The 10,835-nt window shown below is 39.8% G+C and overlaps 1 protein-coding gene across 1 annotated transcript in view; it reads left to right on the top strand.

The window, feature by feature from the left end:
• Window positions 1-10,835, top strand: part of LOC104993466 (uncharacterized protein C14orf53 homolog) — a 15,684-nt gene that overhangs the window by 4,096 nt on the left and 753 nt on the right. The window contains exons 5-9 of the mRNA XM_010846741.1: window positions 1,115-1,165; window positions 2,799-2,876; window positions 3,079-3,162; window positions 3,685-3,744; window positions 4,112-4,253. Coding sequence (XP_010845043.1) covers window positions 1,115-1,165; window positions 2,799-2,876; window positions 3,079-3,162; window positions 3,685-3,744; window positions 4,112-4,253 — 415 coding nt within the window. The remainder of the gene's footprint in view (window positions 1-1,114; window positions 1,166-2,798; window positions 2,877-3,078; window positions 3,163-3,684; window positions 3,745-4,111; window positions 4,254-10,835) is intronic.

The raw sequence follows: 10,835 nt of genomic DNA, 5'->3' as shown, positions 1-10,835 counted from the left end.
CTGCTGCTAAGTCGTTTCAGTCGTATCTGACTCTGTGCGACCCCATAGATGACAGCCCACCAGGCTCCCCCATCCCTGGGATTCTCCAGGCAAGAACACTGGAGTGGGTTGCCATTTCCTTCTCCAATGCATGAAAGGAAAAGTGAAAGTGAAGTCGCTCAGTTGTGTCCTACTCTTAGCGACCCCATGGACTGCAGCCTACCAGGCTCCTCCGTCCGTGGGATTTTCCAGGCAAGAGTACTGGAGTGGGGTGCCATTGCCTTCTCCAAGAATAAGGACTAGCTAGTAAAAATTCTATTTCTTTGACTTTTAGAAAAACTTTCCATCTAAAGATTAATGAGTAGAAGCACTTTCAGTTCAGTTCAGTTCAGTTCAGTCACTCAGTCGTGTCGGACTCTTTGTGACCTCCATGAATCACAGCACAGCCAGCCCTCCCTGTCCATCACCAACTCCCGGAGTTTACCCAAACTCATGTCCATCAAGTCGGTAATGCCATCCAGCCATCTCATCCTCTGTTGTCCCCTTTTCCTCCTGCCCCCAATCCTTCCCAGCATCAGGTCTTTTCCAATGAAAAGCACGTTGCTGCTGCTGCTGCTAAGTCGCTTCAGTCGTGTCCGACTCTGTGCAATCCCATAGACGTCAGCCCATGGGTGACGGGCAATGGGGTGCCATTGCCTTCTCCGGAGAAGCACATTAACCCCTCACATTTCAAAATAAATAGAACATACCAAAGTAAAAGGGAAGAGTGTGAGAGATTCTTTAAGATTTTTAAAAATCAACAATGAAGGATCTTAAAAATGAGAAATTAAGGGTCTGAGTCCCAGAGAAGCTGTCATATGATCAGGAAATGTGAAGTAGTGCAAGAGTGAGGAACTCATTACTATATTATTATACCACAATTACCATAATTAAAGTTATTATTCCAAATTGTTATTATTTTTTTATCATCATCATCAATCTCATCTCTCATGTTCCTGGGTTTGAGGCGAGGCTCATTTATTGCCTTCCTCTGTGGTTTATTATGCCGCTGCCCCCTGTTCACCCCATTTGTAATTTCTTCTAACTTTAATAAGACAAACAAATTTGTGTTTGTTTGGATTTTCCCCTCCAACAGGAAAGGAAAAACAAGATGCTTCGGAAGGAAATGGAGATGCTGTGGAACAAGGTATGTGTGTGTGCCTCTAAGGATCTCTTGGAAAAAGAGAAAATTCCCTTTTTTCTGGTTCACATCCTCACTTTTTCATGTCTCTGTTTCCACACATGCCTTATTCCAATTCATTCTTTAACCTTTATTTTTAAAACTATTACATCATGTCGCTCTTCTTATGAAAACCGTTTACAGTTATTCCTTATTATGGCATAGGCTGCCTCCTGCCATCTTTCTAGTCTCCTCTGAGAGAAGTGCCCCCCTCCCACACTGGCCTCCACATGTCAAGACCTTTCCCTGCTCAAAACTTTTGCCTTTGCTTTATCCCTGGGCTGTAATGCTGTTTTCTTATAGCTGATTCGTTCTCATCCTCCAGGTCTCTGCTTAACGTTACCTCCTCAGGGAAGCCCTCCTTATTTACTCCATCTGAAAAAGGGCATCACCCCACCCCTTACTTTCTATTATACAATTCTGTTCATGTCTTCCATAGCACTTTTTATAAGTCCATTATTATTTTTGTGTGTTATTATTATTTTATTTGCTTGTCTCCCTGCCTGCTCGGAAATACATGCTTCTCCACTATCTTGATTGCTTTGTTCTTCTTGGAATCCCTAGCATTGTAGCACAATGCTTGGCACGTAGTAGATGATCAACATATGGAAGTTGAATGAATAAATACCTAGTTCTAGTTCCCCTACAACTTTGCAACAATCAAGGCATGGTTTAATATAAAAATGTTATGGCCTTTTGATGGGAAACCAAGCAGGGATAGAAATCCCTTCATGCACTTAGCCTTTGGGATTCAAGAGCTTTTTCACATATTATGAGACGGAATAGCAGATTGTCTTGTGCTATACACAGGTGTGAGTGTGTCTCTGACAGCTTTTCCCATCTCACCTCTCCACAAATAACTGGAATACTATCAAGGCCTGTATCTTGTACTGAGGTCTGCTCTTAGTGCTTAGTGGGAGCTACACATCAGTTCTACGAATTATGAGAAATTTTAGTTCCTGAGTTCTTGAATACTAGTAACAAGAAATATGCCAGCATTCTTCCTCTGTCAAAATCCAGTTTCTCCAGAGCTCCCGAAAGACTTTGTGTAAGGGATGTCCATATACCCAAGCTTACCCTACTGATATTTTTAGGCAATGAGAAATGGGGAGACAAGATCATCTGCCTAATGGTTAAGAACACAGATTTAAGGAGTCCAAGAGATCTGGTTCGAGTTCCAGCTCCGTACTTCCCTACTCGAGTGACCCTAAACAAATGTCTTAACCTCCCTAAGTCTTGGTTTTCTGATCTATAAAGTAGATCAGAGATAAAAACAGCCATGTTAGGATTAAATGAGAATGTTTGTAATGTGATAGTATAAATAAGTAAAGGAGTAATTAGCTTACTATAGTGATTGGCATATGATAAAGGTTCAGTTAATAGTTTTTATTATTATAAAGTACACTCAAGAGACCAGATAGAAAGGCTCACTTCATTCTGAACCTCCTTTGGTAGTACACTTTTCATGTCAGACCCTGAGAGTTTGCTAAGTGGCAGTAATAAACCAGTTTTGCTGGCTTTCCAGTTGACCCATACTGGCTTTCCACTTCCCTCACAAAGTCCCACTAATTTAAATGTTTGCCAAAATGCCTCTCTACAGACATTCAACACGGAAGAATTCAGTGATGAAGAAAAAGTACTGCAAATAAAGAACAAAACAGACTTACAGGATGGAAAGGCAAGTGGACAGCATAGTACTTAGAATTTCAGAGTTGTTGATGCTACACAGATGGAAACAGCCTGTTGACAATCCAGGCTAATTTGGGTAGATAGACAGGTAGGAGCAGGGCCTTAAGGGTATATTGGATTTACTGTTGGCTGAGACATTATATTTCTTTCCTGGGACCTCCTAGTCCTTTAGCTCTCTTTTTTCCTCCCAGGCTCCCAAAACCCCCTCATCGTCTAGGAAGACCAAGAATGAACTGGAGACATTGTGTGCAGAGAAAGGGAAGGAAATAAGGAAGGTAGTATGATCTTTCTGGAAGTAGTGACTTTTAGAGCTGAGAGATTAGAAATCTTTAATGTAGCAATAGTCTGCCTAAACTATGGTGTGCTCCTGAACAGATACAAAATTTTATGGGAGATCTGGTTCCTTTGGGATGCTACATTTGAGTCAGAGTGGCATTGCAAGTTTCTTGTAAATTATAATAGCTAGGGCAAAGTAGGAAAAGCTATGCCAATAATGACAAATTTGAAATAGCTATGTGATGTCAAAATACTTGTTAATTTGTTTTGGAATGTATATTTAGAGATATCATGCTTCTTGCAACCATTCATTGATATAAAAGGATCCTATTCATTTAGCTTTCAGCTTTCAGAGAGTAGGTTTTACAGGTGGGGCCAATTAAGAGGACTAATGCAGTTGAAACCAATATATTAGTGAATCTACGACACCATAATTTTGCTATAAAGTCTTTGCAGCATACTGAGAGAACTGATTTCTGATCTCAATTTACTTTGTCACCAGAGGCTCTTTCTCCCACCAGGAAAAGAAACAGAGGAAAATGGAATGGGTCAGGTATCAGGAACAAGCCAACATCATTCAGGTACAAAGTCTTCCAAGGCTGGACATGGGGTACAGTTCCATCTATGCAATATAGAAGCTTTTAGTTACTTAATGTTAAACCTGATCCACTCATCTGGATTACCAGCTGTCATGCTAAAAGAAATGTTTTGTGGGAAGATGGTTGGAGAGATCTATCTCCAGCTCCACCTTGGGTATAGCACTTTTCCCCTACGGTCTTGATTTTGTTCTATTTGAAATGGGAGAAGAATCACAAATACTTTCTCCCCATGTTTACAGACTGAGCGTGATAGGATCATTTTAAGACTTATGAGTAAAAAGGATTCAGGTAGTAGTGGATTTAGAGAACAACTCTATATGAGTATTCTTGAAAAAATGTTCTCTTGTAGAATGACTTTAATGGCAAAGTGATTGAGCTGAGAATCGAAGCCTTGAAGAACTACCAGAAGGCCAATGATCTGAAGTTATCTCTGTACATACAGCAGAATTTTGAGCCAAAGCAAGAATTTTTGAATCTTCCCAGATCCCAAGGTAAGTACAGTATCATAGGTGCACAATTTGAGGTTTGTTTTGTTTTCCACTGGAGAGTCCATTACTTATAAAGTGATAGCACAACGCCGGGCACACAGTAAGTCAGTCAGCAGTGTTTTAATAAAGATTATCACTATCATCATCATTATTATTACACTGAAGCTCTTATATCAACATAAAGATTCTGCTGGAGGAAATAAAATTTTCCTTTGTAAAGACTAAGTCATACATTGTGTACTTAGCATATGTAGAAGATACAGAATTGACACCTGAAAAAATATTAGTTTTCTCCTCCCTGCCTCTCCTTTCCTAGGAATTAGAGTAGTTTAATCTCACAAACCTTATTGGAATAGACTCTGCTACTTCAGAATGGAAGACCAAAGAGACATCGGACAATGGTTGTGAGTTTCACCAATGCAGATATTCCTTTGGGAGTTTCAGCATTTCCCCACCCCAAAGGATTTATGACATTGTTAGATGAAATCATATAGCTTACTATAAGAAAATGAAGAAGTGGGACTTCCCAGAAAGCCCACAGGTTTAGACTTCACTGTCCTGATGCAGGCTGTGCAGATTCAATCCCTGGTGGGGAAGCCAAGGATTTGGCCACAAGGATTTTGGTCCTTGTGACCAAAATCCCAAAACATAAAACAGAAGCAGTATTGTAACAAATTCAATAAAGACTTTTAAAATGGTCCACATTAAAAAAAAAATCTTTCCAAAAAAATGAAGGAATGGTCTCTGAGGGGCAGGAAGAAAGGATACTTAAATTTTCATGGATCTATGAATCTGTGTAATTTTTTAAAAAGAGACATGCAATAAAAAAAATCATGGCTAAGGGATGCCAATGTTTTAACAATATTAATGTGTATGTCTCTAATTTCTTCTCAATCTTATTCCCTAATGACTTGAATAGGTTATAAAATCATTTATAGCACAAAGATTAAATAAATGACTAAATCAAGGCAAACTAAAAATAAGTTGAAGCCAGGTAAATACATGAAAATGTGTAATGAAATACACAGTTGGTACAGGTAGGCTTCAAACTTGATTCTGAATTTCCCAGAAAAGGAAACATGGATTTATGGTGTCCATAAAATAAAAATAAACCAACCCCTCAGAAAAAATACAGCTTTTACTTTTACTGAAATGAGAGAAACTTCTCCTCCAATCCTCATCATGGGGAGAGGACACTCTAATATGTGTCACGTTAACGAACATCCTCAACAATATTTCTAAGGTAAATTCAGAATCTCAATTTCTAAGACTGGTTCTTATCTACTCCTTGGCACAGTGTGATAAGAGATTGTTGATTTGAATTTTTTTGTAAGTGATGGATCAGTTCACGAGGATTTGGTTCATGCCCATAGCACTCTGTTGAGCTGAACTGATCCATATTTAAAAGTTAGAAAATCTAGAGACTGGAGGAATCTACCTGTCTTTCAGCCCGTGTTCCATCCATATTTTTCTTTTAACTTTTGTTTTGATAAGAATTGGAAAGCAGAAAGCTTGAGGTTTTCCTCTCCAATAAGAATCTGGAATACAACCAGAAGCAGTATAAAGTCATTAAAATGTGAATTAAAAAGATAGAGGAGGGGGAGGGTGATGAGGGTGAGAGATCCATGTCTTATTTCATTTAAAATTAGCTGAAAGTCATCTCAAGTGATCCATAGAGTAAGGAGCCAAAAATCCTTTCATTCTGGATTCAAATCAAGTCAATAGTCAATAAATAGTGAAGGGTTCCATTCAACATGATCACCTCAGAAGATTTTTTTCCCCCCTTGCTTTCAGAACCCTGAATCTTTGAACTCTGAACTAGAACAGCCCAGAGATCAACATCTCCTTTTCTCTTCTCTCCTCTTAAGCTTCTGGAGTACTAAGTGATAGGGCCCTAAACTGTTCAATTACCACAAGTGCATGTAGCCCCAGGTATGTGTAAATGTGTCACCCATTTCTTGTGTGTTATTGATTTATGGATTGCACATGCATGGGATACTGATTGCAGGCCAGTTTTATTTTCTAAAACACATGCATAGAAAAGCTTTGAGTTTGTTTGAGACCAAGTGGATCTGAAATCTAAGTCCTAAATTTTGGTTATATTGATCTACTTATAGCCTAGTGTTTAATTAATGAAAAGAAAACAAAAGAAATACTAATTTTCTTCAATGAGGGATTTTTAAAGTAATTATATTAAGATATGATTACCAACCTGGAGAGGGAAATGGCAGCCCACTCAGGTATTCTTACCTGGGAAAGCCCATGGTAAGAGGAGCCTGGCAGATTAGAATCCATGGGGTCACAAAAGTCAGACACAACTTAGGAACTAAGCCACCATCACCATGATTACCAACAGTGATATGATAGGGAGGTGGTTTGGTGGGTGCTCAGTGTTTCCCAACTTCTGTCACTTGAACTATTTTTTATTGTTTATTCAGTATTTTTATTGTTTATTCAGTATTTTTCTGTTTACATTCACTTCAACTTCTTAAATACCTTCCTTGAAAATAAAATTGTATTGCTGTTTTACATGAAAAAAAAGCCTATAGTTTTCTATAATAAAAAGTAAACATCATAAGTGAAAGTGAAGTTGCTCAGTCGTGTCCGACTCTTTGCGACCCCATGGACTGTAGCCTACTAGGCTCCTCAGTCCGTGGAATTTTGCAGGCAAGAGTACTGGAGTGGGGTGCCATTTCCTTCTGCAGGGGATCTTCCCAACCCAGGGATGGAACCTGGGTCTCCTGCACTGCAGGCAGACGCCTTACCGTCTGAGTCACCAGGGAAGCCCAAACATCATAAGTATACAGAAAATAAAATTTTAGTATTCTAACAAGATACCGAAGCCTAAGGCCTCTTTTATCTTTATTAGGAAGTGAGATTGGAGAAGGCAATGGCACCCCACTCCAGTACTCTTGCCTGGAAAATCCCATGGACAGTGGAGCCTGGTAGGCTGCAGTCCATGGGATGGCTGAGTCGCACACGACTAAGCGACTTCACTTTCACTTTTCACTTTCATGCATTGGAGAAGGAAATGGCAACCCACTCCAGTGTTCTTGCCTGGAGAATCCTAGGGACGGGGGACCCTGGTGGGCTGCAGTCTATGGGGTCGCACAGAGTCGGACACAACTGAAGCGACTTAGCAGCTGCAGCAGCAGCAGCAGCAGGAAGTGAGATTCAGTTCAGTTCAGTCGCTCAGTCGAGTCCAACTCTTTTCGACCTCCATGAATCACAGCACGCCAGGCCTCCCTGTCCATCATCAACTCCGGGAGTTCACTCACACTCACTTCCATCGAGTCAGTGATGCCATCCAGCCATCTCATCCTCTGTTGTCCCCTTCTCCTCCTGCCCCCAATCCCTCCCAGCATCAGAGTCTTTTCCAATGAGTCAACTCTTCGCATCAGGTGGCCAAAGTACTGGAGCTTTAGCTTTAGCAAGATGAAAACAGTTTTAAAGAAAACCACCAGATTGAAACTTTTCTTCTTGATGCCATCAGGGTTTCAACTTTGAAAGAATCGTAAAGGGGATAGTTATCTCACTATGATTTATAATATTTAATGCTGTGTTCCAGCACCTCCTAAATTTATTGCAGTTGCCTCATAAAATCATCTCATCATCAGATTTTGGGAAATAGTAATTTAATGGGTAAAAGCACTGGATTTGAATTCAGATACATGACTTACAGGCCTTACTCTTAGGCTCACCAGTGATATGACCTGGACCAGTCATTTTGTTTCAGTGTTTTTCTTTATCTAAAACAACCATAACACAGTATAGAGCAAGTTGAAAACATATAGTTTGTGTAATCCTCACGATGACTCTTTGAGGTAGGCATTATAGAACAAGAAGCTGGTTCAGAGAAGCCAGGTTTCTGACTCCATATCCAAAGCTCACCTCCTAAAATATTCTGTAATTGACAGTGTTCCAGTATATAATTTCTTATGACTCTTCCAGCTCTAAAGTCTGTGATTTGGATCCAGGCCAATCACCTGTTTGATATATAATCCTCCCAATAAAGAATCATACCCATAACATTCCTTTTTTCAGTAACAACAGAAATGCTAGTTTCAAGAGGTTGACAGATTTGTAATTCTACAATTATCCCAGTAGGTGGCACCAATCACATCCAGGCCTCTAGCCCATAAACGGTGGTAATTCAGGAAACTTTAGGGAGCCATTGGTTTTCTATGGCCCTTAGACAAAATGTACTACCCCTAAATATCAAATGAAAACATTTAAAAATCTGTTAGTGTTTCCCACCATGCTTCATGACACTGGGGTGTATTACTGGCAGCCTTGATTATACCATATTAAATTCAGTATTCTGCTGCAACATCCGTAACTATCATTTCACTCTGTAAACTACAGGGGCCTCCATTCCAAAAACGGCCACTGTCCACTTCCTCCACAATCGCTGTCTAATTCTGTTTTTATTTTCTATCACAGATAAATCAGGTGATTAGAACAAGGAATTTAACAAGTCAGGCAATTGCACAAGGTGGTGCTTTTCTTGAAGTACTTAAAAGTGTTCCTGGATAATGTTCCTTTTCCTCTAGTTTCAAAAGAATTGAATGTCACAAACCTGTGGTAAAGAATGGATGGAATGTAATTTTGGACACACCTTCCAGCAAATCAGGGTACAGGCCCTTCTGTTACAAGCATTTCCAAGCAGAGGGAGCGTTTTATTTTCCCCCACTGCTCCTGGCCAAGAATTCCTCCTCCCCCATCAATTGTCCTGTGTGCTGGTTGGCTGCGTCACAGTGGTGTGATCGACTTGGTTGGCAAAATACAATCCTCTGTTAATACTGACTTTGTTACACTTCAAGCAACCCCTCTTTGCAAATTCCCTTGAGGCCCAGGTTGCAGCATTAGCGTTGTCAGTCTCATCTGCTTAGCATACTGCATCTCCTAGTCTTACAGAAGAGAAAAGCATTTTATAGCCTGGGTGAAGTTTTACCTTTTGGTCTCACCAGAGACGAGTCACATTTGAAGGGTTTTACTTCCAGACCAGTTGTAAAAAGACAGTTTGACCCAGAGTATACGGCAGCCCTGCCCGGGTTTCTGTAGAGTCAAGAGAGCAGTTCTTGGCCTTTGGCAGTCACCCATCTTAAGAGAGCTCAGGCATGTAGCCATCTTTAAATTCAGCTGAGTTTCCCATCACACCTGCTGGTGATCAAAAAAGAGGTTTAACAGAACTGGCGATAAACCACTTGATTCTGACACCCTTGCTTTTCTCTCCTCCCCTACCCCGTCCCCTAGCTCCCTCCCCAACTTTTCACATTTCCTTGAGGTATTTTAAGAAAGAAGTTTGCATGTGAATATTTTGCTCCACTTATAAATTCAGATGAAAGCCCAGTGCGGTGGGAAATGAATACTCTTGAGACTTTATTTATTCTATAACTCCCTCTGTTCTGAAAGCAAGTCTTTCTCCCCAGCTTTAACCTTTACTTCACTTTAGCATTACTCTTCCTGATGGCCAAAATACACTCCCGGAGGTACTGCTGAAAGGAAAATAGTAGTGTTAAGCTAAAATTCTAAAAGGCAGAGGCGGAAACCCACAGCTAGCTCAAACCTGGGTCCTTGATAAATAGCATTGCTCTCAAATACAGGTTTTTTAAAGCTTTGCTGCAACTTGAGCCTTTTCAATGTCAGCGTTAGGTTCATGGTATTAGTAGGTCATGAAGTTAATTTCTAAACTAGGTCTTTCTTTCACTTCTTATAAAACCCCATAGAAGTCCAGGGGAGAATAGAAGTCATCTTTCCTAAACATAAATTTTGAAGGTTGAAAAAAATGTAAGCTGTACCTTTATTAATATTATTATTTCTTCAATGAATGACAATAGATTGTAAACTTTTTTTGCATCACACACTCAGGAGAACAACAGGTTGTCTAGAATAGGGTTGTCATATTTAGCTAATAGAAAGAAGATGCCCAGTTAAGTGTAAACTGCAGATAAACAATACCTTTTAATTTAAATATGTTCTGAGTGTTGCATGGACATACTTATACTAAAAATTATTTGGTGTTTATCGAAATTTACATTTAACTGGGTATCCTGTATTTTAGTCTGGCAACCCTCACCTAGGACAGACTCACCACTGAGCCTGTTTAGCACCCCGCAATTCTCCCTTTCTCCCCTTTTCATTGTCTCCTGTGTCCGTTTCTTTCCGTCTGGGCCTGTCTTTTTTTCTGCCTCCTCTTTCTCATCCCCACCCCCACCTTTATCTTTTGTTTGTTCTCTGCTGTCCACCGTTGGCCATTTTTGAGGAATATGTATCTGGGTTATCAGAGGGTACACAGATATGTATGTGAGTTATCATCTCATTTCTTTATTTAAAGGGGGGTTTGGAGGAGATGGATACATGTATATGTAAGAGTGAGTCCCTTCACTGTTCGCCTGAAATTACCACAGCATTGTTAATCGACTATACCCCAATACAAAATAAAAAGTTAAAAAAAAAAAAGTTGTATTGGAAGTATCCTTTTTAGGCTCTCAAAATAAAATCGTTTTTATTTGATGTAATCCTCAAATGATTTTTTTCCCTGTGGAACGTGAGCTTTCAAGAGAAAAAAAAAAAAAAGATTTG

The sequence above is a fragment of the Bison bison genome, unplaced genomic scaffold (genome assembly GCF_000754665.1).
Source record: "Bison bison bison isolate TAMUID 2011002044 unplaced genomic scaffold, Bison_UMD1.0 scf7180017864239, whole genome shotgun sequence".
In the NCBI taxonomy this organism is placed as follows: Eukaryota; Metazoa; Chordata; class Mammalia; order Artiodactyla; family Bovidae; genus Bison; species Bison bison.
The sequence above is the reverse complement of the archived record's forward strand: the minus strand, read 5'-3'. Positions and strand labels throughout refer to the sequence as shown.